The sequence below is a fragment of the Bos grunniens genome, chromosome 13 (genome assembly GCF_055505025.1).
Source record: "Bos grunniens cultivar Pamir isolate PY7600 chromosome 13, Bosgru_T2T1.0, whole genome shotgun sequence".
Taxonomy (NCBI): Eukaryota; Metazoa; Chordata; class Mammalia; order Artiodactyla; family Bovidae; genus Bos; species Bos grunniens.
Window position 1 is genome coordinate 43,917,610 of NC_141177.1, and position 25,897 is coordinate 43,943,506.

The following is a 25,897-nucleotide window of genomic DNA, read 5'->3' on the forward strand; positions in this document are numbered from 1 at the left end:
GGTTCCGGGATCCCGCTTGTTGTCAGAAAGTTGCGCGGTGTGGGCGAGCCCTTGGGGAAGGTGTTCTGTGGTCCCGGGCTCGCCCGCTGTCGCCGCTGCAGCCATGGCGGCCTCCACCGCGGCCGGGAAGCAGAGGATCCCCAAAGTGGCCAAGGTGAGCGGCTCGGGGCCTTGTGGGAGGAGGCCGGGGACGGGGTTGGCCTGGCCTCGGTGGTGCCCGGGGCGGGAGGCGTGTGGTCCCGGGGAGCTGGTCGTCCCTCCCTGAGTGGGGGCCGCGGGCGGGAAGGGCCAGCCGGGCGTGGGGGGCACTCCCGCGTCCGTGTGGTCGTCGTGTTAGAAGGTGTTTATCTGGGGGAGGAGAGACGTCCTTCAGCACAGACCCGCTGAACCAGACACTCGTTAGGCACTTGGTCTCCGGGTAGAGCGGGCTAAGAGCTGTCCTCCGTAAGGGTAGAATTGCAGCCTTGCAAAGACTCCTGAGTCCCAGAGGAATATGCCGTGGCTTCCTGGGCTCGTGTGAGGGGTCTCCAGCGCAAACTTTGCCGAGGACGTGATGGTTAAACTGTGCTGAAGGCGGTAATAGGAGTCAACCCCGGGTGAGAGTGGAAGGAGTGAGAAGAGATGACAAGGGCTGTGTTTTGGCTGATCTGACTTTTTTCGTCGGCGGTTAATACTTAGCGAATGCTTAATATGTGACAGCATTTGTCCTAAACGTTTGCACATACTCTTCCCTCCCGTCTTTCTCCAGCTCAGATGACTTTCTAGAGCCTGTCTTTTAGGTACCCGTTTGGATAACTCCGGGAGAGAGTGCATAGAAAGCACTCAACACAGTTTCTGGCACTTAATGTTCATTAGATAGGCACCCTCAGCATCCTCACTGCACACATGGCATTAAATACTTAGTATTTCTTATAGTTCAGTTTCATAAACTTTTATTGGGCTCCACAGGCCCCATAAAAATTTAATGTGAGCCACATAGATAATTTTAAGTTTTCTCATAGCTACAGTAAAAACGAAAAGTCAAAGCAGGTGACATGAATTTTAATTATACATTTTATTTAACCAGTGTATCCAAGATAGTGTCATTCCATTATGTCATGAATACAAAAAGTTTGATTGGATAATTTATTCTTTTTCCTCCCCCCCCATACTAAGTCTTCAAAACCCCTTGTGTGTTTTACACTTGCAGCCCGATTTGGACTCACCAAATGTGATTCAAGGCCGCTGTGTTGGACAGCACAGCTCTAAGACCTCAAGAAGCTTACAGTCTAATGATAGGAACTTACTGAATGTGTCTTTGACTTGAAATGCCATGAGAGATCAAAGACGGTTATCCACCTGGGGCCAAGGCAGAAATTGAAGGATTCTGTAAATAGAGGTTGAAATGCCAGTTAAGGCATGGCGCACATCTAGATAAGACCTCTAGTTATAGAGTTTTACCTCAGTTCAGTTCAGTCACTCAGTCGTGGCCGACTCTTTGCGACCCCATGAATCGCAGCACGCCAGGCCTCCCTGTCCATCACCAACTCCCGGAGTTCACTCAGACTCACGTCCATCGAGTCAGTGATGCCATCCAGCCATCTCATCCTCTGTCGTTCCCTTCTCCTCCTGCCCCCAATCCCTTCCAGCATCGGAGTCTTTTCCAATGAGTCAACTCTTCCCATGAGGTGGCCAATTTACTGGTTCATTCCTTCCAAAGAAATCCCAGGGCTGATCTTCAGAATGGACTGGTTGGATCTCCTTGCAGTCCAAGGGACTCTCAAGAGTTTTATCCAACACCACAGTTCAAAAGCATCAATTCTTCGGCGCTCGGCTTTCTTCACAGTCCAACTCTCGCATCCATACATGACCACAGGAAAAACCATAGCCTTGACTAGACGGACCTTTGTTGGCAAAGTAATGTCTCTGCTTTTCAATATGCTATCTAGGTTGGTCATAACTTTCCTTCTAAGGAGTAAGTGTCTTTTAATTTCATGGCTGCAGTCACCATCTGCAGTGATTTTGGAGCCCCCAGAAATAAATTCTGACATTGTTTCCACTGTTTCCCCATCTATTTCCCATGAAGTGATGGGACCAGATGCCATAATCTAATCTTCGTTTTCTGAATGTTGAGCTTTAAGCCAACTTTTTCACTCTCCACTTTCACTTTCATCAAGAGGTTTTTAGTTCCTCTTCACTTTCAGCCATAAGGGTGGTGTCATCTGCATATCTGAGGTTATTGATATTTCTCCCGGCAATCTTGATTCCAGCCTGTGTTTCTTCCAGCCCAGCGTTTCTCATGATGTACTCTGCATAGAAGTTAAATAAGCAGGGTGACAATATACAGCCTCGACGTACTCCTTTTCCTGTTTGGAACCAGTCTATTGTTCCATGTCCAGTTCTAACTGTTGCTTCCTGACCTGCATATAGGTTTCTCAAGAGGCAGATCAGGTGGTCTGGTATTCCCATCTCTTTCAGAATTTTCCACAGTTTCTTGTGATCCACACAGTCAAAGGCTTTGGCATAGTCAATAAAGCAGAAATAGATGTTTTTCTGGAACTCTCTTGCTTTTTCGATGATGCAGTAGATGTTGGCAATTTGATCTCTGATTCCTCTGCCTTTTCTAAAACCAGCTTGAACATCAGGAAGTTCACGGTTTACATATTGCTGAAGCCTGGCTTGGAGAATTTTGAGCATTACTTTACTAGCGTGTGAGATGAGTGCAATTGTGCAGTAGTTTGAGCATTCTTTGGCATTGCCTTTCTTTGGGATTGGAATGAAAGCTGGCCTTTTCCAGTCCTGTGGCCACTGCTGAGTTTTCCAAATTTGCTGGCATATTGAGTGCAGCACTTTCACAGCATCATCTTTCAGGATTTGGAATAGTTCAACTGGAATTCCATCCCCTCCACTAGCTTTGTTCGTAGTGATGCTTTCTCAGGCCCACTTGACTTCACATTCCAGGATGTCTGGCTCTAGGTGAGTGATCACACCATCGTGATTATCTTGGTTGTGAAGATCTTTTTTGTACAGTTCTTCTGTGTATTCCTGCCATCTCTTCTTAATATCTTCTGCTTCTGTTAGGTCCATACCATTTCTGTCCTTTATCGAGCACATCTTTGCATGAAATGTTCCCTTGGTATCTCTCATTTTCTTGAAGAGATCTCTAGTCTTTCCCATTCTGTTGTTTCCCTCTATTTCTTTGCATTGGTCGCTGAGGAAGGCTGTCTTATCTCTTCTTGCTATTCTTTGGAACTCTGCATTCAGATACTTATATCTTTCCTTTTCTCCTTTGCTTTTCGCTTCTCTTCTTTTCACAGCTATTTGTAAGGCCTCCCCAGACAGCCATTTTGCTTTTTTGCATTTCTTTTCCATGGGGATGGTCTTGATCCCTGTCTCCTGTACAATGTCACGAACCTCATTCCATAGTTCATCAGGCACTCTATCAGATCTAGGCCCTTAAATCTATTTCTCACTTCCACTGTATAATCATAAGGGATTTGATTTAGGTCGTACCTGAATGGTCTAGTGGTTTTCCCTACTTTCTTCAATTTAAGTCTGAATTTGACAATAAGGAGTTCATGATCTGAGCCACAGTTAGCTCCTGGTCTTGTTTTTGTTGACTTTATAGAGCTTCTCCATCTTTGGCTGCAAAGAATATAATCAATCTGATTTTGATGTTGACCATCTAGTGATGTCCATGTGTAGAGTCTTCTCTTGTGTTGTTGGAAGAGAGTGTTTGCTACGACCTGTGCGTTCTCTTGGCAAAACTCTATTAGTCTTTGCCCTGCTCCATTCCGTATTCCCAGGCCAAATTTGCCTGTTACTCCAGGTGTTTCTTGACTTCCTACTTTTGCATTCCAGTCGCCTATAATGAAAAGGACATCTTTTTTGGGTGTTAGTTCTAAAAGGTCTTGTAGGTCTTCATAGAACCGTTCAACTTCAGGTTCTCCCGCGTTACTGGTCGGGGCATAGACTTGGATTTCTATTGAATGGTTTGCCTTGGAAATGAACAGAGATCATTCTGTCGTTTTTGAGATTGCATCCAAGTACTGCATTTCAGACTCTTTTGTTGACCATGATGGCTACTCCATTTCTTCTAAGGGATTCCTGCCCACAGTAGTAGATATAATTGTCATCTGAGTTAAATTCACCCATTCCAGTCCATTTTAGTTCACTGATTCCTAGAATGTTGACATTCACTCTTGCCATCTCCTGTTTGACCACTTTGAATTTGCCTTGATTCGACATTCCAGGTTCCTATGCAATATTGCTCTTTACAGCATCAGACCTTGCTTCTATCACCAGTCACATCCACAACTGGGTATTCTTTTTGCTTTGGCTCCATCCCTTCATTCTTTCTGGAGTTATTTCTCTACTGATCTCCAGTAACATATTGGGCACCTACTGACCTGGGGAGTTCCTCTTTCAGTATCCTATCATTTTGCCTTTTCATACTGTTCTTGGGGTTCTCAAGGCAAGAATACTGAAGTGGTTTGCCATTCCCTTCTCCAGTGGACCACATTCTGTCAGACCTCTCCACCGTGACCCGCCTGTCTTGGGTGGCCCCACAGGCATGGCTTAGTTTCATTGAGTTAGACAAGGCTGTGGTCCTAGTGTGATTAGATTGACTAGTTTTCTGTGATTATGGTTTCAGTTTTACCTAGGCATCCTCAAAATTTATTATACTATTCTAAAAGAGAAATGTTGTTTTTGCTACCTTTCCTCTTGAGACTTTTATCAATGGCTTTGTGATAAATACCTTGCATGAAATTAAAAAGTTTGTGGGTTTTTTTTTTTTTAGTTTCATAGAGAAATGCGAGCACGTCATGCAAAGGGGGCATCTTGTAATAGTGTTTATAAAGTTCACATTCTGAAAAAAGTTCATTTGTTTCTTATACTTTGTGTGAAAAGCATCTGCTAAAAATGGAAATGTCTCCTGTGTTAAAAGGTGAAAAACAAAGCCCCAGCTGAAGTTCAGATCACTGCGGAGCAACTGCTAAGAGAAGCTAAGGAGAGAGAACTTGAGCTTCTTCCACCTCCCCCTCAACAGAAGATCACAGATGAAGAAGAGTTAAATGATTACAAATTACGGAAGAGGAAGGTTGGTCTGTGTGGTCTGGTTTAGTCTGTCAGTATCATTAAGAATTTATAGGTCAGAGTTTGAAAAGTTCCTCACTGATTAGAGAGACTATAAACTAAGAAGAGTTTAGTGTTTCTGGCCACCTGCGTAATGTGACTTCTGCTCACCAAGCGGTTGCATTATCGCTAAACTTCATAAAATACACCACGAGTTGTCTGTCTTACGTTAAATCCAGCACGGACAGAATTTTTAGTGCTGAATCAAACTCGGGTGGGAGTTTACCAGGCAGAACAACTGACAGCTGAGGAGGGGCGGGAGTAGTGAGTTTGCGCCATGGTCTTCTGTCTGTAGCGCCTCCTGTGCTGAGAGGTAAGACCTGGGGATCTGATCCGACCTGCCCAACCCCAGGATGTGGGATTATTATTTTTTTTTTAAATCCTGTTGCTCATCCTGTTGTATCTACATATTTAGTTATCCTCAGTAATGTCTGAGACGTTACTGAGAGGACTTAAACAGTCAGAAACGCTTTCTCATTAGTAACACATGTAGAGTATATTAAAGTACCAGTTGTTAACGGGCAATAAGAGAAAATGTCAGCAATTCTACTAATAGTTTTTATCTAAAGTTTTCTCTTTGTTTGCCTGTAAGATTTTAAAGAAACACTTGTGACTTTAACCTTCTTCAGTGGGTTTCTTATCTCTCAAGGATTCCAGGATGTAATTTATCTTAAATAAGAGCAAAATGAATAAATTTCTTAGTACAAGGGTTAATAGACAAATGTCATCTTTAGTTACTTTCCCTTTAATTTGACCCTTTTTGCCTTTTGGCAGACTTTCGAAGATAACATAAGAAAAAACAGGACTGTGATTAGTAACTGGATAAAATATGCACAATGGGAAGAGAGTCTAAAGGAGATTCAGAGGTAAAGTCACTGAGCATGTAACTCTGTAAATAGAAATTCTTAAGTTACCAGATACAAAAACATAGAAGTTAAAGCACGTGTAAAACTGTGTGCCTCTGATAATAATAAAATAAAAATTTTCAGAGTTTGTTCCCTTGGGACCCTAGGCTTCCTTTGAGGGGCCTCAGGAATGCTGTGGTGGGCTGGTCCAAGGGAGGAACAGTGGAGGAGGCTCTCCAGGTGATTCTCGTCACCAGCACACACTCTGCAGCCAGAGAAATGCAGTTCTATCCATTTTCTCCATATTGGGAATTTTTTTTTTTTTTTTTAAGAATTATTGTTCCACTCAAAACCAGTGGCCAACAAAATGAAATCATGACTGACCCTTCCTGTTCTCCCACCTTCCTGTGTTCTCCCAGTATTCCCCCTGCCCTGGCCAGGCCCAGAACCTACCGCATCTCCTCATCCCTGAGGAGTGGCAGGAACCCCCACCCCTCCCCCGGCCCCCTGCCACTCACCTCAGTCTTGGGAACTTTTCCCAAGTTCTCACCTACCGCTTAACTAACTTTTCCACTTGACATTTTTCTTTCTTTCCCCTCTGCTTCCTTGTGCAGACCTTCACTGTAACATCACATTGCATTGCAGTTAAACGCATGTCAGTCTTTCTCTACAACTTGTAAGGCTCCTGAGAACATGGTATCTTGTCACCTTTTTATGCCCGGAACCTTGCTCACAGTAAACACCTGACAGAATAGCGAGCCGTGGAGGTGGTTGCCGGGTGTGTTGCATGTGCTGTAACTGATACCTTCCAAATCTGGCTTCTCAAGGGCTCGATCCATATACGAACGTGCCTTGGATGTGGACTACCGAAATATTACGCTATGGCTGAAATATGCCGAGATGGAAATGAAGAATCGCCAGGTCAACCACGCCCGGAATATCTGGGACCGAGCCATAACGACTTTGCCTCGAGTCAACCAGTTCTGGTAAGTTCCTGATCTGATGAAATGGCTTTTTGTAGACTAAATTTCCACATTTTTGTGTGTACATGTGTTTATTTTATATTCGTTTATTTGGCTGCGTCGACTCTTAGTTGCAGTATGTGGGGTCTTTGTTATGATGTGTGGGCTATTCTCTAGTTGTGGTTCCTGGGCTCCAGAGCGCACAGGCTCAGTAGTTGTGGCTCATGGGCTTAGTTGCCCAAGCAGGGATCAAACCCGTGTCTCCTACATTGGAAGGTGTTCTTAACCACTGGACCATAAGGGAATCCCTGTGTAATTATTTTATTTATAGTTGTAATCATATGTATTAAGTCTTGCATCCTACTTTTTCTTTAAACGTACACTCATTACTGTTTAATGTCCTCTGGTCTCTTAAGTCATAATCCCAATATATAATTGCTGTGTAATCAAAACTGAAGTTTTGGTTACAGTCTTTTATACAAAAGAATCTTTTTGTTGAACTAAGCAACATTTGAGGAGAAAAATCCTTTTTTTCCAATGTCTGATCCTTTTCAGAATGTCTGATCCTTTTCAGATTTCTATTTTAATAGGAAAACATGTTTGACTTCACCTTTTGGGAAGATAAAGCCCTGACTCTCATGTGTTAACAAAGTTAGAGCCAGAGATTGCCAAAGACCGTTTTTTTCCGAAGTCATTTTGACCGTGACTGATAAGTTCAGATGGTTCTATTGAAGGTACAAGTACACGTACATGGAGGAGATGCTCGGGAACATCGCTGGTGCCCGGCAGGTGTTTGAGCGCTGGATGGAGTGGCGGCCGGAGGAGCAGGCCTGGCATTCGTACATCAACTTCGAGCTGAGATACAAGGAGGTGGACCGGGCCCGCACCATCTATGAGCGCTATATCCTTCAGACGGGTCTGCCTGCTGCACTGCCGGGGGGCTGTGGTCTGGCTGGGCCACGTAGTCACTGATGTTGGCCCAGAAGTCAACTTCTGCTTCATAAGTTGCGTTTATATTTTCTAGGGACGTAGTATTCAGAACAAAAGTTTGTGGTCTGGATAATTGTGTCTTTTCCAAGGAGACTTGGGTTTGTTTATACTTTGGCATTAACACTGGTTCTTTGTGGAAGTTAATACCGTAAGACCCTGTTTGCTCTGGGGTGTATGTTGGTCATGGGCACTGGTACTGGAGTTGGTCCAGAGGTTTACTGTTTACTAGCCATGTGATCTCAATGCGTCAGATCACTCCTTGGAGCCTAGGTGTCCTCATCTTTATTTTTTCAATTATTTACTTATTTTTTGGCTCTGCAGGCTTTTCTCTCATTGTAGCGGGTCGGGGCTACTCTAGTTGAGATGTGCAGGCTTCTTTCATTGCAGAGCACTGGCTCTCGGCACACAGGCCTCAATAGGTGCGGCTCCTGGGCTCTAGAGCACAAGCTCGGCAGTCGTGCCACACGGCCTTAGTTGCTCCATGGCATGTGGGATCTTTCTGGACCAGGGATCGAACCGGTGTCTGCTATGTTGGCAGGCAGATTCCTTACCACTGAGCTACCAGGGAAGCTCCCTCATCTTTAGAAGGGAGGTAAAAGTCCCTGCTGTGGGCGGATTGTGAGGAGGGAGATGGTGACGGGAAAGCACCCTCAGCAGTGCTTGGTTCGTGTTTCACTGTTCTTGTGCTGGTTTATCTCCTACTTGCTAGCGTTTATTCATAAATCCACAATCAGTATTTGTGGCACTTTGGCAGTCGTTTGCAGACAAGCCCCAGAGTGATGAAAAATTTGCATTACCCGAGGCACTTGGTCCCAGTGGAGGACAAACAAAACGGCCGTCTGCCTTCCTGTCTCTGCTCTCTTGCAGGGTTGACTGGGGCAGGGAGCGGGAGGGGCAGTGCAGGGGAGGGAGACGCCCGGCTCTGGGCCAGCTGAACAGGACAGAATTCCTTCTCTGGCACCGGTTAGTGGGCAGCTTTAGGCATGTCACTTAACACTTCTGAGACTTGTTTTCTCTTTTCTAAAATAAAAGAATTTGCCAATGATAGTTATTTTTAGGATTGAAAATCACAGTCTATGTGAGATACATGTGTGTATTCATATGTATAGATATAGTATATATGTGTGCGTGTATCATGCGTACATATTTCCTCTGGGAGTAGCGATTTGGTATTCTCCAAGCAGAGTGACTTCATAGAGCATAAGTACCATGAGATACAAGACTCAACTTTATTATGTAATTTTAGCATCTTAACTGTGACTATTCATTTTGGTATTACTAGTTTAACCAAAGCATGTATCACACCTGCTCTGTGCCATGCATTATTCTAAGCGCCTTACAGATACTGTTGTTTAATCCCTGTGACAGCCCTCGATTCAGGAGCTGCTTCCTTCTGCAGATGAGGAATCTGAGGCAGGATAGCACCTTTCAGGTGCTGGTGAGGCTGGGATTTGAGCCAGTCAGCTTCAGAGCTGGTGCTCTTTAATCATTGCCCTAATGGAACTTGTTCAGTTCATTCGCCAGTCATGTCCGACTCTTTGCGACCCCATGGACTGCGTACTCTTTAATCATTGCCCTATTGGAATGTGTTACTACTTTGAAATTTAATTGATTTCTTCAAGGAAAGTAGATGAAAAACACATCCTATGAAGAAATAAAATTGTAATCAAAAATGTCTCTGTTGGCTCTGATTAGTAGTTTTCTTTTCGTGACATGTTTTTTCTTTCTTTCTTCCTTTTTTTTTTTTTTTTTTAATTTTCTGGCCATGCCACACACCTGGTAGGATATTTGTTCTCCCAACCAGGGATTGAATCTGGGCCATGGTAGTGAAAGCACTGAGTCCTAACCACTGGACCACCAGGAACTTCTTTTTTTCCCTTAAATCTTTATTGGAGTACAGTTGATTTACAATGTTGTGTTATATAGCAAACTAAGTCAGTTTTATATATATATGTATGTATATACATATATGCATTCTTTTTCAGAATCTTTTCCAATATAATTGACCACGGAAGTGTTTCCTGTGCTGTACAGTAGGTCCCTGTTATCTATCTTATATTTAGCAGTGTGTGTGTTAGTCACTCAGTTGTGTCCGACTCTTTGCGGCCCCATGGACTGCAGTCCACCAGGCTCCTCTGTCCATGACATTCTCCAGGCGAGAGCACTGGAGTGGACTGCCATCCCCTCCTCCAGGGGATCTTCCTGAGCCAGGGATCGGACCCAGGTGTCCTGCAGTGCAGCTGGCTGCTTTACTGCCTGGGCCACCAGGGAAGCCCAGTAGTGCATGTATGTTAATTCCTGTTTCCCAGTCCATCACTCCCCCACGTTTCCCCTTCCGCAACCATAAATTTGATTTTGGGATCTGTGAGTCTGTTTCTCTCTGCCAAACAGTTCATTTGTGTCATTTTTGTTGTTGTTGTTAAATTTCACCTGTAAGTGATAAATGGTATTTGTCTTCCTCTGACTTACTTCAGTTAGTATGACTGACTTCATTTCTTCTTTGGAGAAAAGTCTACTTAGATCTTTTGTCCATTTTTTGATTGGGTGGTTTGTTTTTTTTTTGATATTCTAGGTTTATTCATGTTGATGCAAATGACATTATTTTGTTCATTCTTATGGCTGAGTAATATTCCATTGTATGTGTGCACCACATCATCTTTATCCATTCTTCTGTTGATGGACATTTAGGTTGCTTCCATGTCTTGGCTATTGTAAATAGTGCTGCAAATTAAAATAGTGAACACTGGGGTGCATATGTCTTTTTGAATTAGGGTTTTCTCCAGATATATGCCTAGGAGTTGGATTGCTGGATCGTATGGTAATTCTGTTTCTGGTTTTTTAAAGAACTTCCATAATGTTCTCCATAATTATATTCAAATATACCAAATGTACCAAATTATATCCCCATCAACAGAGTAGGAGGGTTCTCTTTTCTCTGTGTCTGCTCCAACATTTATTATTCACAGATTTTTTGATGATGGCCATTCTGACCAGTGTGAGGTGGTATTTATAGTTTTGATGTGCATTTCTCTAATAATTAGTTATGCTGAGCATCTTTTCCTATGATTTTTCCCCATCTGTCTGTCTTTGGAGAAATGTCTATTTAGATCTTCTGTCCATTTTTTGATTTTTTTTTTTTTTTTTTTTTTTAGAGAGAGCTGCATGAACTGTTGGTGTATTTTGGAAATTAATCCTTTGTTGGTTGCTTTATTTGCAAGTATTTTCTCCCATTCTATGGGTTACCTTTGCATTTTCTTAATGGTTTCCTTTGATGTGCAAAAGCTGTTATGTTTAATTAAGTCCTGTTTGTTTGTTTTTTGTTTTTATTTTTGTTACTCTAAGAGGGGGATTCAAAAAGATACTGCTGTGATTTATGTCAGAGAGTGTTCTGTTTTCTTCTAAGAGTATCTGGCCTTACATTTAGGTCTTTAGTAATCTATTTTGAGTTTATTTTTGTGTATGGTATTAGGTAGTATTCTAATTTCATTCCTTCACGTGTAGCTGTCCAGTTTTCCCAGCACCGCTTATTGAAGAGACTCTCTTCTCCATTGCCTATTCTTGCTTCGTCATAGGTCAGTGTGTGGGTTTGTACCTGGGCTTTCTGTCCTGTTCCATTGATCTGTATTTCTGTTTTTGTGCCAGTACCATACTGTTTTGATGACTGTAGCTTTGTAGTATAGTCTGAAGTCAGGGAGCCTAATTCCTCCAGCTCTGTTTTTGATTCTCAAGATTGCCCTGGCTACTTGGGGTCTTCTGTGTTTCCATACAAATTAAAAATTTTTTTCTCTCAGTTCTGTGGAAAATGCCATTAATAGGGATTGCATTAAATCTGTAGGTTGCCTTGGGCAGTATCGTAATTTTTGACACTATTGATTCTTCCAGCCGACGAACATGGTATGTGTTTCCACCTGTTTATGTCATCTTTGATTGTGTTAACCAGCTGATCTCTCCAGCTGTAAGGGGGCTTCCCCAGGTGCGGGAATCTCTCCTCTCCTCCAGTCCCCCACCAGGGGTGCAGGTCCTATCCCGCTCACTGTTGGCTATTGTTTTTCTTTCTTTCATCCTGCCTGGATACGTGGGCATCTTCTTGTTCTTTCAGGTGTCTGAGGTCCTCTGCTGGTGTTCAGCAGGTGCTCCGTGAGAACTGTTCCCTGTCTAGCTGTACTCTTGGTGTACTTGTAGGGAGAGGTGAGCGCCACATCCTCCTCTGCCATCCAGAGTCCTCTCAGGAGTTTTTTTCTTAATCAGTAATTCAGATATTATTACTAAGCAGATACCACAACACGTGCCATTTGTTGAGCACATTCTTTTGACCTGAAATTGCAAAGACTTTTCTACACATTTTTTCTAATTTATAGTTGACAATCATTAAATGAGGTTGGTTGTTACTATTTTCTTATCATTTATAGATGATAAACTGAGGCTTAGATAAGGTAAGAACTTGCCCAGATCACATGGCTAGTCATGGGGTTCAGCTTTTCATGACTCCAAACTCCTCTTTGTACTGCTCCTAAAATATGAAGACGCAGTGGAGGAGGCCAGAGAAACAAGACACTGCCCCCTGGGGAGTCACAGGCTAGTGTGTCTCCAGTCACCCCCATAGCCATAGTGGGTGTTGTTGAGGTTCTGGGTTTGGGCTTGGGTTTTTGTTCTCTAAGCCACATTGTGCTACCTGGTTTTTCCTTCATTCCACTCACTTGTTCTCGTGCACCCTGATGTGAAGAACTGGATTAAGTATGCCCGCTTTGAAGAAAAGCATGGTTACTTTGCCCACGCACGGAAAGTGTATGAGAGGGCTGTTGAATTCTTCGGGGACGAACATATGGACGAGCACCTTTATGTTGCCTTTGCCAAATTTGAGGAAAATCAGAAAGAAGTAGGTAAACTTAAAGGAAATCAATTATGTTGCAAAAGAGCTTAGAAAGGATGACTTTTTGTGCACGTTGAGTTCATTTACAGTTTCTTACTTATCCTTGGAGAAAATAATTTCAAAATACGAAAACATGATTTCTCAAGGAAAAAGTGCACGTCACTAACCTGCAGGTTGGGAGTGGTTATAGATTGTATTACAGCGGTCTTGATTTTGTGTGCTCTACTTGAAAACAGATCTTTAAATCTAGAATGAGAATATTATCTACAAACTAAGAGTCATTTGATACTCTGATTAAAAGGCTTCTCAAGTAATGAGCCTGGGAAACAAAAGGCCTAGAGCCTTCAGTACTGAGAACAGAATTTGAAATGAAAACAATGATGGCCCCACAAATAAGTCAGTTGTGTTCTCCTGTAGCATATGTGGAAAACAATCCCTTCTCGTAGTTCAGATAATCTGGGATGGGGAGGGCCATGTGCTGGGGTCTGAGTGTGGGGTCTTGCACAGGTCCCACGGGTGAGTTCAGGTTCTGTCCTCAGGCTGGTGGGAGGTGTGGAGGGTCTTAAGCAGGAAGTGGTCAGATGTCGTCTGTGTGACGTGTGGTGGGCCTGTGGCTGCTTTAAGCGCAGCGTATGGGGAGAGAGCGGCAGAAGTGGGATGGGGGCTTTTCACATGGTCCACAGAGAGATGGAGGTGGGTCGGCAGGGACCTGGGGGGAGTGGAGGGCTGAGTTGAGGAGGTAGAAGGGGCGGACTGTGGAAGCAGGGAGTGTGGGGGTGCAGGGGAGAGAGGAGTCGGGGTGGGGGGCCGGGGGAGGGCCCTGGCTGAGCAGGTGCGTGATCAAGACCAGAATGAGGAGTCTGACAACGACCCAGCTGGGCGGGACTCAGGTGAGTCCGAGATGCAAGGACGATGTCCAGCTGGCAGGTTAGGTAGACTTAAATGTGGGGCTCAGAGTGTCTGTCCATCCTGACAAAAGTACCTCAACAAAAGGGAGAGGGAAAACCGTACTTTGGACACTTTGAGGCCTCACAGTCTAACCTACAGGTCATGTTTTATGTCAGAGTTGCTCCCCGTGCTGTGGCTAGAACAAGAGTGCTGTGTTCTGGAAGAGTAACCATCCTGTCTGCTTTCAGTTTGAGAGGGTGCGAGTGATCTACAAGTATGCCCTGGATAGAATTTCGAAGCAGGAGGCCCAGGAACTCTTTAAAAATTATACCATCTTTGAGAAGAAGTTTGGTGACAGGCGGGGCATCGAAGACATCATCGTGAGCAAGCGGAGGTTCCAGTACGAGGAGGAGGTGAAGGTGAGTGTCACAGGGCGGCACCGACGGGCCTGCCAGCCAGGCCTCTCCCCACCCTGTGTCTGCAGTAAACCGGCAAACAGGACAGGGAAAAGGCAAGCAGACAGCACTTGGACTTGTTCTGCCACGCGAGTGTTGGAAGTCACAGTGTTGGCTGCTAACTGGACACAAAGAACTTGAGCAAAGGAAATTTGGAACCCATTTGAGCTCATTATTTAAAGAAGATGGAAGAGTCAGAGATTGACCTAAAAGAACCATATTTATACATTACCCTTTAGTTTAGCTGCCTGAGCAAGACTATTGTAGTTACAGTTCCATCCTCATCTCTCTCTGTAACATACTGTTTTGATTTGAATTCAAAGGTAGTAGTGTTTGCCTTTATTGCTCTGCTATGTATTTTAAAATATTTCTGCCTGGTCAAATTAATTAAGATATCTCCAAACAAAGGACCAAGTGGTGGTAGATGAGGTCAGCAAAATATGTTCAAGATATATTATAATTAAATGAGAAGGCAGGTTCTGCAGTTGTGAGAGTTGTACAATCCCATTATAATATTAAATTTAGACATAGAGTCACATACATAAATAGACACTTAGGAGAACAGACGTCTGTTTTCATGGCTGTAGATACTGGGAGCTTTGCAGAAGCAGTAGGAAGCTGGGGGAGGAGGCTTGGAAAGTGGGCAGGAATCAGGCCAGTTGCAGAGAGTCCTGAAGAAGAAGGTGGGACAGTCACATTTCAGTCCAGCTGGGAATGATCAACCCACCAATGGAAAGCGCTTCCACAAGCCAGTTCCCGCTGTCCTTCATCTCTGTGTCACCCACCAGCATGAGCCAGACTCTCAGACAGGGGTCCTTACGTTGCCAAGTGCAGTGGCTTCCAGGGGCCAGGAAGGGTGGGCCCCTGGCTCCCTTCACTTCTGTGGAGGAGAGGTGTGCAGGGCATCGCCCAGCACAGAGCTGTGTGTAATTTGACCAGCAAATTACCAATTGCTGCTTCATTTAAAACAAACAGAAAACCAGTTGTTAATTAATTTTTATGCATTTGCCTCTAAGTCATTTTTCCATTTATACCTTCTTTTAAAAAACTTAAAAATTGTGTGTTAAGTCGCTTCAGTTGTGTCCAACTCTGTGACCCCATAGCCTGCCAGGCTTCTCTGTCCATGGGATTCTCCAGGCAAGAGTACTGGAGTGGATTTCCATGCCCTCCTCTAGGCGATCTTCCCAACCCGGGGTTTGAACCCATGTCCTGAATTGGCAGGGAGGTTCTTTACCACTTATGTCCTACATTGGCAGGAGGTTCTTTACCATTAGCGCCACCTTGGAAACCCAACTTAAAAACTGGGATGCTCCCCCCCAAAAAAGGCTGCTGTAGGTGAAAGGAGCTTTGCTGGGGAACCTGGTAACAGTCTGTCTTCTCTCTCCTTTTCCCTTTCTATTTATAAAATCTCAAGAATGGTATTTTTCAGTGAAATAGTGTAAAGTCTAGAAAAAAGGCTGCTGGAGTATAGAAAGTCAGTCTGGTGCCTTCCGTCAGCTCGCCTAATCCAGCAGGTGCAGCTCTGGGTTTGGTTTCTGTTTAATCCAGCCTGGTGTTTCCAGGCTAACCCGCACAACTACGACGCGTGGTTCGATTACCTGCGCTTGGTGGAGAGCGATGCGGAGGCCGAGACGGTGCGGGAAGTGTACGAGCGCGCCATCGCCAACGTGCCGCCCGTGCAGGAGAAGAGGCACTGGAAGCGCTACATCTACTTGTGGATCAACTACGCCCTCTATGAGGAGCTGGAGGCCAAGGTGCAGAGTGGGTCCTGGCCGCGGGGGGCTGCTCCCCTGGGCAGCCGGCTGGCGTGGGTGGGAACTGATAACCGCGGAGCCTTGACCACACAGGAATTTCTCTGTACATTCTTACAGGCCTCCTTGCAGCCATTTACATTCTTTCTGCCACGTTTTAAACTCTCTATACCTGTTGTGGGCACAGGCGAGGTGGTTTTTAGTTTTGATTTTTTTTTTTGCACCTTGAGGCGCTTGAAAGAATAGCTTCATTATTTATAGTTGCCAGGGTTTTCTCATAACTAGGGATCACAGCTGGATTGCACATTCTTGCTCTTAAGTAGAATTTTCAGAAATTGGTTGTAAGTTAATAGGAAAAGACGAATCCTGTTGGTTGAAGACTGCAGAACATCTTTGTTCCTGCTGTCACACACCCTACTGAGAAGCTCTCACTTGGTGGCTCAGTGCTGTGGGCAGGTCTTTGACCAAAGCTTGATGCCCAAAGTTAGTTCGCTTTTGATGATAAATAGAATAACAGCTTGTGGAAACATATTCAGTGTTCAGATCAGATCAGATCAGATCAGTTGCTCAGTCGTGTCCGACTCTTTGCAACCCCATGAATCGCAGCACACCAGGCCTCAATGTCCATCACCAACTCCCGGAGTTTACTGAGACTTACGTCCATCGAGTCAGCGATGCCATCCAGCCATCTCATCCTCTGTTGTCCCCTTCTCCTCCTGCCCCCAATCCCTCCCAGCATCAGAGTCTTTTCCAGTGAGTCAACTCTTCACATGAGGTGGCCAAAGTACTGGAGTTTCAGCTTTAGCATCATTCCTTCCAAAGAAATCCCAGGGCTGATCTCCTTCAGAATGGACTGGTTGGATCTCCTTGCAGTCCAAGGGACTCTCAAGAGTCTTCTCCAACACCACAGTTCAAAAGCATCAATTCTTCGGCGCTCAGCTTTCTTCACAGTCCAACTCTCACATCCATACATGACCACAGGAAAAACCATAGCCTTGACTAGACGGACCTTTGTTGGCAAAGTAATGTTTCTGCTTTTGAATATGCTATCTAGGTTGGTCATAACTTTCCTTCTAAAGAGTAAGCATCTTTTAATTTCATGGCTGCAGTCACCATCTGTAGTGATTTTGGAGCCCAGAAAAATAAAGTCTGACACTGTTTCCATTGTTTCCCCATCTATTTGCCATGAAGTGGTGGGACCAGATGCCATGATCTTCGTTTTCTGAATGTTGAGCTTTAAGCCAACTTTTTCACTCTCCACTTTCACTTTCATCAAGAGGCTTTTGAGTTCCTCTTCACTTTCTACCATAAGGGTGGTGTCATCTGCATATCTGAGGTTATTGATATTTCTCCCTGCAATCTTGATTCCAGTTTGTGTTTCTTCCAGTCCAGCGTTTCTCATGATGTACTCTGCATATAAGTTAAATAAACAGGGTGACAATATACAGCCTTGACGAACTCCTTTTCCTATTTGGAACCAGTCTGTTGTTCCATGTCCAGTTCTAACTGTTGCTTCCTGACCTGCATACAAATTTCTCAAGAGGCAGATCAGGTAGTCTGGTATTCCCATCTCTTTCAGAATTTTCCACAGTTACTTGTGATCCACACAGTCAAAGGCTTTGGCATAGTCAATAAAGCAGAAATAAATGTTTTTCTGGAACTCTCTTGCTTTTTCTGTGATCCACCGGACGTTGGCAATTTGATCTCTGGTTCCTCTGCCTTTTCTAAAACCAGCTTGAACATCAGGAAGTTCACGGTTCACATATTGCTGAAGCCTGTCTTGGAGAATTTTGAGCATTACTTTACTAGCGTGTGAGATGAGTGCAGTTGTGCAGTAGTTTGAGCATTCTTTGGCATTGCCTTTCTTTGGGATTGGAATGAAAACTGACCTTTTCCAGTCCTGTGGCCACTGCTGAGTTTTCCAAATTTGCTGGCATATTGAGTGCAGCACTTTGACAGCATCATCTTTCAGGATTTGGAATAGTTTAACTGGAATTCCATCCCCTCCACTAGCTTTGTTCGTAGTGATGCTTCCTAAGGCCCACTTGACTTCACATTCCAGGATGTCTGGCTCTAGGTCAGTGATCACACCATCGTGATTATCTGGGTCGTGAAGATCTTTTTTGTACAGTTCTTCTGTGTATTCCTGCCATCTCTTCTTAATGTCTTCTGCTTCTGTTAGGTCCATACCATTTCTGTCCTTTATTGAGCTCCTCTTTGCATGAAATGTTCCCTTGGTATCTCTGATTTTCTTGAAGAGATCCCTAGTCTTTCCCATTCTGTTGTTTTCCTCTGTTTCTTTGCATTGATCGCTGAGGAAGGCTTTCTTATCTCTTCTTGCTATTCTTTGGAACTCTGCATTCAGATGTTTATATATTTCCTTTTCTCCTTTGCTTTTCGCTTCTGTTCTTTTCACAGCTGTTTTAAGGCCTCCCCAGACAGCCATTTTGCTTTTTTGCATTTCTTTTCTATGGGAATGGTCTTGATCCCTGTCTCCTGTACAATGACATGAACCTCATTCCATAGTTCATCAGGCACTCTGTCTATCAGATCTAGGCCCTTAAATCTATTTCTCACTTCCACTGTATAATCATAAGGGATTTGATTTAGGTCATACCTGAATGGTCTAGTGGTTTTCCCTACTTTCTTCAACTTAAGTCTGAATTTGGCAATAAGGAGTTCATGGTCTGAGCCACAGTCAGCTCCTGGTCTTGTTTTTGCTGACTGTATAGAGCTTCTCCATCTTTGGCTGCAAAGAATATAATCAGTCTGATTTCGGTGTTGACCATCTGTTGATGTCGATGTGTAGAGTCTTCTCTTGTGTTGTTGGAAGAAGGTGTTTGTTATGACCAGTGCATTTTCTTGGCAAAACTGTATTAGTCTTTGCCCTGCTTCATTCCGTATTCCAAGGCCAAATTTGCCTGTTACTCCAGGTGTTTCTTGACTTCCTACTTTTGCATTCCAGTCCCGTATAATGAAAAGGACATCTTTTTTGGGTGTTAGTTCTAAAAGGTCTTGTAGGTCTTCATAGAACTGTTCAACTTCAGCTTCTTCAGCGTTACTGGTTGGGGCATAGACTTGGATTACTGATATTCAGTGTTAGGGGTATACATTTTTGTTAGTAATGGTAAAATTAGTATTGGACATGAATATTTTGTGCAAATTTCTTATCCTAATGTAGGATCCCGAGAGGACAAGACAGGTTTACCAAGCCTCTTTGGAACTCATTCCTCATAAAAAGGTATGTTTGCTGTAAGCATTCTGTTCTAAACACATGGAAATCCTGTGTCTGTTACTTGTGAAATAATCCCGAGGAATCCTATTTGTTGATGAGCTCTTTCCCTGTGCTAGGCACCCTAGGAAAACATAAATAAGAACTAGGTATGCTCTTTGCCTCTGAAAACAGCTTCCAGTCTAGTTGAATGGACAGCCTTTAAGTGACCAATGACTGACAGAGATAATGGAGAAATTCCGAGAGGATCATAATGGGAACAGACTGAGCGGAGTGCACTCAGCTTGCATAGGGACAGCCAGCTGCTGGCACCTGCGTGGATGTCCATAGGCACAGGAACACGGGTGTTCTGGGAGCAGTTGACACGTGGTCTCTGCCCACTGTGGGCAGTTGGCTTTATTTCCTGACACCAGAGATAGTGAGCGATGTTGACCAAATTACTGTCTGGAACAGAGGGGCGTGTTCTGCCTGCTAACCGCACACCCACAAAGCTGCCCCTCAGTGGGGGCCGGAGAGCCCTGCGTCACAGTGAAGTGTCCAGATTACTCTTGGTGATTTCTGTCAGATATTGTTAGCTTAGCTTATAAACGAGAAAATACATCTGCCCTAGCTGTGAAGCTTTAGGGAAATTCACTTGTGGCCTTGTGTTAATTTAAGTTTAAGTGAATTTTTGTGCTTTTGTTTTCTAGTTCACATTTGCCAAAATGTGGTTACTATATGCACAGTTTGAAATAAGACAGAAAAATTTACCATTTGCCAGAAGAGCTTTGGTGAGTAAATAAAGGATCATGATGCATCATTAAGTCCTTTGAGAAGGAAATTTACATCTTAGTGTTTACAGGTTGTCCAGTCCCCCACTAAGAAGGCAGGAGAAATACTGTGCCTTTATAACGTGAGACATGTTTTCAAAAGCTGGGCCTTAGAGGGAAGATTGGGCGATAATGCTTAAATTAGTCTGTTGTCAACAATGGACAGTTACAGCTACCTGTTAACCAGATCTTTCCTGCGGCTAGGGAGATTTGATCTTAAATTGTTAGTAGTCTGATCCTCTGCAAGATTTTTGGTATATTAAATGCACCTCCATCTTGACAGGTATTCTAAAGTTTCTCAATAGGATCAGATGCAGCTGTCCTTCTGATAAGCCCCTGGCTGTGGGCAGCAGGGTTCGTTCATTGATAACCCCTTTATCATGGGAAGTGTTCTCCTTTGACATCTGGATTCCATAAGAGATCCTGAGAATCTAGGTGAGATTAAAAATAGTTTTCCAAACACTTCAGCAACCCTGCCTCTTACTGAACAGGCCCAGTTGATGGCTGAGTGAGCTGGAGGGTTTCTTTGGGCCTCTGTCAGGAGCCAGTAGAGCAGTGTGGTACTGCAGAGGGAGTGGGTGGTTCACCGGATCAATGCACCAAGGCTCTTGCTCAGTGGAGTAACGGCTTCTCAGCTAGGTCAAGGATGTCTGCACAAGTCAGACCCACTCAGGCATCACCTCAGTGTCTTCTTTTCCAGGGAACGTCCATAGGCAAATGTCCAAAGAACAAATTATTTAAAGGTTACATAGAACTGGAGCTACAGCTTCGAGAATTTGACAGATGCCGGAAGCTTTATGAAAAGTTCCTGGAATTTGGGCCAGAAAACTGTACCTCTTGGATTAAATTTGCAGAATTAGAGACAATCCTTGGCGATATTGAGCGAGCCCGGGCGATCTACGAGTTAGCCATTAGTCAGCCACGCTTGGACATGCCAGAGGTGAGGCGCTTGCGTTGACTGGCTTTATTTCAGACACTGGCCCAGCTTTACCTTAGATAACCATCTAAGTCTGTGAGCCTTTTGGAGCATAGAGACAATATCACCTGTAGTCTTTCACTAAGATCAGGGCTTCTGTTTTAGAGACAGAAAGGCAGGGGGAGAAGCCCTCTCTAGCGGGTAGCTCAGCCCTGCCCCAGTGACACCAGGATGAATTGGAATTTTACAGGTGGGCTCTTCCTGCCTTTCTGTAACAGAAGGCTAAAGGGGGCGGCCAGGGCAGTGCAGTCTAGGCCACGTGAAGTACAGGGGAGGGGTTCTTCTGGCACAGATTTGCCTGGATTAGGCCCTCACCAAATCAGGATGTTCCTGGAGGCACAAGTGCCCTGGCCTGGCCAGCTATGGGGTAAGCTCGAGCCTCCAGGTGGTGCCAAACTGCAGCCTGGACAACGTGAACCTCAGGAACCTCCAGGCTTGCGCAGGTGTTCTGTGAATCTTGCTCTGGGGTGACTGCACTCAGTGGTTTACCAGGCCCTACTGACTGCACTGGGCAGGGCTTTCTCGGTCACTGGTCCCGTGAGTTGGCCTCAGCTTTTCCACAGACTGCAGTCTCAGGTGACCAGGCTACATCTTTCTTGTCCTTGTGCCCTGACAGGCTGTACCAGGCGAGTGGGCAGCTGGTCCCTGGATGCTTGTTGAGTTGAATTCAGACGCATCAGGGAACTTACAGTGATGGCAAAAACAGTGTACACTGACTGATCGAGGCCTGTTTTCTCCGCACAATTTCCTCATATGTGGCAGGCTTATGATAGTGCTGGGTGGTTTGTTAAGTTTCTCTGCTCTTCTTGTTAAGTCCAGCATTTGGGAAATTTCAAAAGAGAATCTGGAAATAGATCCAAGGTCTTTTTTCTCATAATGTAGACTCTTAGCCAAGTCTTGGCCAGCTTGTAAATACTAGCATTAGTCGTCATATCCCGTGTGTTCCTTAGAAAGTTCTAGGTTCCTGGATGTTCTAGGTTGAGATGCTAGTTAGGCTGTGCTTCAAACAAGAGCATGTTGCTTTTTAAATGTCAAGACTGACCTATGAATTTGTCTTTCTCAGGTGCTTTGGAAATCATATATTGATTTTGAAATTGAGCAGGAAGAAACTGAGAGAACACGAAATCTTTACCGAAGATTGCTTCAGCGGACACAGCACGTCAAGGTATTCTGTGATTTGTGTGTTTGCTCGAATCAGCAGTCTGGAAGAAATAGTGTATTTATATATATATATATATATATGTATGTATTTTTTTTTTATATATATTTTAAGTGGCTTCCTTTTACAGAGAGCTTGTGAGTCTCAAGACTTTGGAATGTTAAGCTTATACCAGGCCAATATTTATATTGCATGTGAGCAACTTGGATATTGTAGGTTGAATAAAAATTAAAACTTTTTTCAGTATATTAAGATTACTTCAGACACCTAATTAGATATAAAAGCAGACTTCTTCACCATTACTGTATAGAAGCAGCTAGTCAATAGGTTACATTCTTTAGAATACTCGAGATGAATACAGTAGGTATGTTCAGATGTTGTCAACAAGAAATTAGCTTATTACATTATTGTTTCCTGGGTGACATGGTTAATTTGGTTTGGTAATAATTTCTTTCTAAGGTATGGATCAGTTTTGCACAGTTTGAGTTGTCTTCAGGGAAAGAGGGAAGTTTGCCCAAGTGCAGACAAATTTATGAAGAGGCTAACAAAACCATGCGAAACTGTGAGGAAAAGGAAGAGAGGCTCATGCTGCTGGAGTCGTGGCGAAACTTTGAGGATGAATTTGGAACAGCGTCAGATAAGGAGAGAGTGGACAAGCTCATGCCCGAGAAGGTCAAGAAAAGGAGAAAGGTCCAGGCTGACGACGGGGTAAGGACTGAGCTTGTGCTGGTCCTCCATGCCAGCAGAGCAGAAGCGCCCCAGACTTTGAAATGTGTGTGCAATGCATGGCACGTGTACAGCCTGAGGACGGGGTCAGCAGCTGGGGAAGGAGTCGGTCACAGTCTGGCTGCTGTGGGAACACAGCAGGGTGTGCGGTCCACCCAGGGTGGAGCCCCAAGGAGGGCTTGCAGAGGGTCTTCCTGGCACTGCTGGTTCTGGGAACTGTCTGAAGTGTGTTGTTTCTGGAGCATTAGACAGGAGGTGGAGGGCAGGGTAGCTCCGCCTCTAGGTGGGAACTAATGCAGGGGAGGCTCCGTCGGCAGTAGGAAAGCCCCCAGAGCTCTGACGCAGTTGGCGTCTCCTGTGGGTGGATTGCGGGGGCTTGGTTGCAGAGGGTCTCTTGGGAGGCTGTTGTATCAGAGAGGCGGTGCTGGAATCTGGGACAGTGCACCCATGGGGAGTGCAGCGAGTGGCTGACTGGACGTGGGAGGGGCAGGCAGGGAGCCAGGAGTCCCAGGTCTGTGGCTTCACTGTGAGGTGAAAGTCAAGTAAATCTTTAGAAGTTCAAAATCTCCCACACAGGACTGCAAGGTGGGGTGGAGGACACTGCGTATCTTCTGGTTGACTGTGGAGCACTTTTCCCACCACACTGTTGCTTTCAGTGAGCAGCAGCTGCAACACTCCCCATCCAGCAGTACGCACTCACTCCCGGTCTCCAGGGCCTGCCCTTGAAAGTAGAACTTTGAAAGTAGGCCTTGATGTTGTTTTGCACAGTAACAGTAAGTTGAATACGAACCCTGGGCTCCACAGTGACGATTCTCTGCTGTAACTGGAAAATGCATTTCAGCCACAGGTTAGCTTACCTTCTGTTTTTCTTTGTCCCTGTAGTCAGATGCAGGGTGGGAAGAATACTATGATTACATCTTTCCCGAAGATGCAGCCAACCAACCCAACCTCAAGCTCCTGGCCATGGCCAAACTGTGGAAGAAGCAGCAGCAGGAGAAGGAGGCTGGAGAGCAGGACCCAGACACAGACACTGCCGAGCGGGAAGCTGGGCCCTCCTGTTCGTATTGACAGATGTTATATTATTTTTATAAATGTATAGTTTGGAATTCTTGAAACTCCTGTTAAGTTTTTGGGTATTCCACCAATAATGAATTGATGGGGATCTTTTGACAACTACTTTTGAATTATTTTTAAAATGCTCTTGGGTTAGTTGGGGGTGGGGTTTGTAAGTAAAGGAATTTTTCTTTAGCTGCTGGGTTTTCTTTATCTGAGTCTAAAACATTTTGTGCCTCCATCATTCATTAGGAAATCTAATTCATCTGTTTTAGATGGAACTGCAGAATTTTGAAAGTCTTTTATAAAAAGTTCTCAATTACATTCCATAGTAACTTTTTTCTCATGGTTGTCTTCATATTTTATGCATTCATCTGAAACCTGTAACTTACTCACGTCTCGAGTCACTGACTTGAGTTCCATCCCCAGCTCTGTCACTTAGTGATACATAACCTTTCAGTTTATGGACTTTTGCCGGGTCATTTTGAAGATTAAATTAGAAAAGGAGTATGCCTGGCAGAGGGAGTGCTCAGATGTCCATGCCTTGTGGAATTGGGCATGCTTGGATTAATTTTAACATGAATAACTGTACCTTCTTAATGGCCATTTATACTGAATGTTTATGAAAACACCAGTTGGGAAATAATTTACAGTTGCTACATTTCTGCACAAGGTGTTTTTTTTAAAAAACCAAGAACATTTTAGTAAAATTTCAGTTATACCATAATCAGTTGCCCAAACTGGCCGAGTTCTGCAGTGGCTTGTTTAAACAACAGTAATTCAGGAGCTGTGAAGAACAATGTCCCATGCTCCAGTGAGTGTGGGAAACCCTAGGTTAAGCCTTGCAGACAAGTCTCTTTATACTTAGGCTTCTTAGGGCTCTTGACACATTCCTGTATGTTATGAATCCTCAGCAGCAAGGCCTCGCTGTGTTCCCCAAAATACAGTGAAAAGGAAACCATTTCTACCAAGAGCACCAATAAACACTGCCCAGCATGCTGCAGCAGACTGTCTACCCGTAAACTTGACTCATTCAACCTGGCCTCGATTTAGAATGTGAAAAACACCTGCGGGAACTTCTATGACACTTAGCAACGCAAAGATGGTGGTGTATTTGCTGGCTGATACATTGCGTATATTCTCAAGCAAAAAAGCATTTGCCTTAGTTAACCAATCTGTGAAATTGTTTCCTTTAATCTAGCCCATATTCTCAAGCCTGTTTTTTTGTTGTTCACTGCCAAGGTTATTTGACTGGAAGCATAGCTGTCTTGTTTCTTCACCTGTAGGGACAATTAGCAAATTTACTTGGGCAAATGTATTATTACATTGTCAAGTATGTTAGTCACCCAAGGGAGTAAAAGCTAGTTGTTACGGTGTTAAAATTCTACCTTGAAAATAGGAGCGTTTGAGAGCAGAAAGAAATAGGACCAGCAGGTAAAAGCAACCTGTTCTCCACCTCACTCCTTCGGTCACCAGACTGGCATTGGCTGCTGGAGTCACAGGCTCTGAGTCCCGAGGTCTGAGCAGGGGCTTCAGAGGAGCACTGTGTTCTGAACTGGCTAAGTTGCACAGCCCCATGGGTGAGATGAAAACGGGCCAGATGCTACTGTAAGTGATTAATCATAATCATGTTTGTGTTGCACATGTGTGAAAGGAAAAAAAACCAGCCAAGTTCTTGTGTAAACTCCTTCCGCTATTTGCAGGCACATACCATGCCTGTGTAAAATGCATGAAGAAAAAGTTACTCTTTGGGGAGACTATCACTTCTCTCTCACCTCCACCAAAATAAGTCCTTTCAAAAGTAAAGGGTTTTAACAGTCATTTGTGATTCTTTTCATTTTCTTTAGCTACTTCTTTTATGCACTGGTATTACAAGTGAAAACTAAACATGAAAATAAGTGGTTAGCCTGTTAACTAATCGTTTGGCCTTTTTTTTTTTTTTTAAAGAAATTAGGTTCTGTTCTCCTTTTATCATCTTTTTGTACTTTGAAAGGCAGGAATACAGTATTGTGAAACTAGACAGAGGAAAGACCTGAGACCAGCAGTGTGGAAACAAGTATCTGGGA

At 44.1% G+C, this 25,897-nt stretch overlaps 1 protein-coding gene across 1 annotated transcript; it reads left to right on the forward strand.

Annotated features, from left to right (window-relative positions):
• Positions 1–18: 18 nt before the first annotated feature.
• Positions 19–24,026, forward strand: CRNKL1 (crooked neck pre-mRNA splicing factor 1). The gene is made up of 14 exons (XM_086333742.1): positions 19–154; positions 4,928–5,080; positions 5,890–5,981; positions 6,788–6,946; positions 7,657–7,823; positions 12,610–12,788; positions 13,919–14,089; positions 15,688–15,879; positions 19,058–19,117; positions 19,798–19,878; positions 20,618–20,857; positions 21,957–22,058; positions 22,512–22,760; positions 23,661–24,026. The coding sequence occupies exons 1-14, from the start codon at positions 104–106 to the stop codon at positions 23,844–23,846; spliced, it is 2,082 nt and encodes a 693-aa protein (XP_086189868.1). The 5' UTR covers positions 19–103; the 3' UTR covers positions 23,847–24,026.
• Positions 24,027–25,897: the final 1,871 nt, after the last annotated feature.

Coding starts and splice junctions, on each gene's coding strand:
- CRNKL1 (XM_086333742.1), top strand. CDS start 104: ATGGCGGCCTCCACCGCGGCCGGGAAGCAGAGGATCCCCAAAGTGGCC. Junction 15,880..19,057: donor ATGAGGAGCTGGAGGCCAAG/GTGCAGAGTGGG, acceptor ATCCTAATGTAG/GATCCCGAGAGGACAAGACA. Junction 20,858..21,956: donor CACGCTTGGACATGCCAGAG/GTGAGGCGCTTG, acceptor TGTCTTTCTCAG/GTGCTTTGGAAATCATATAT.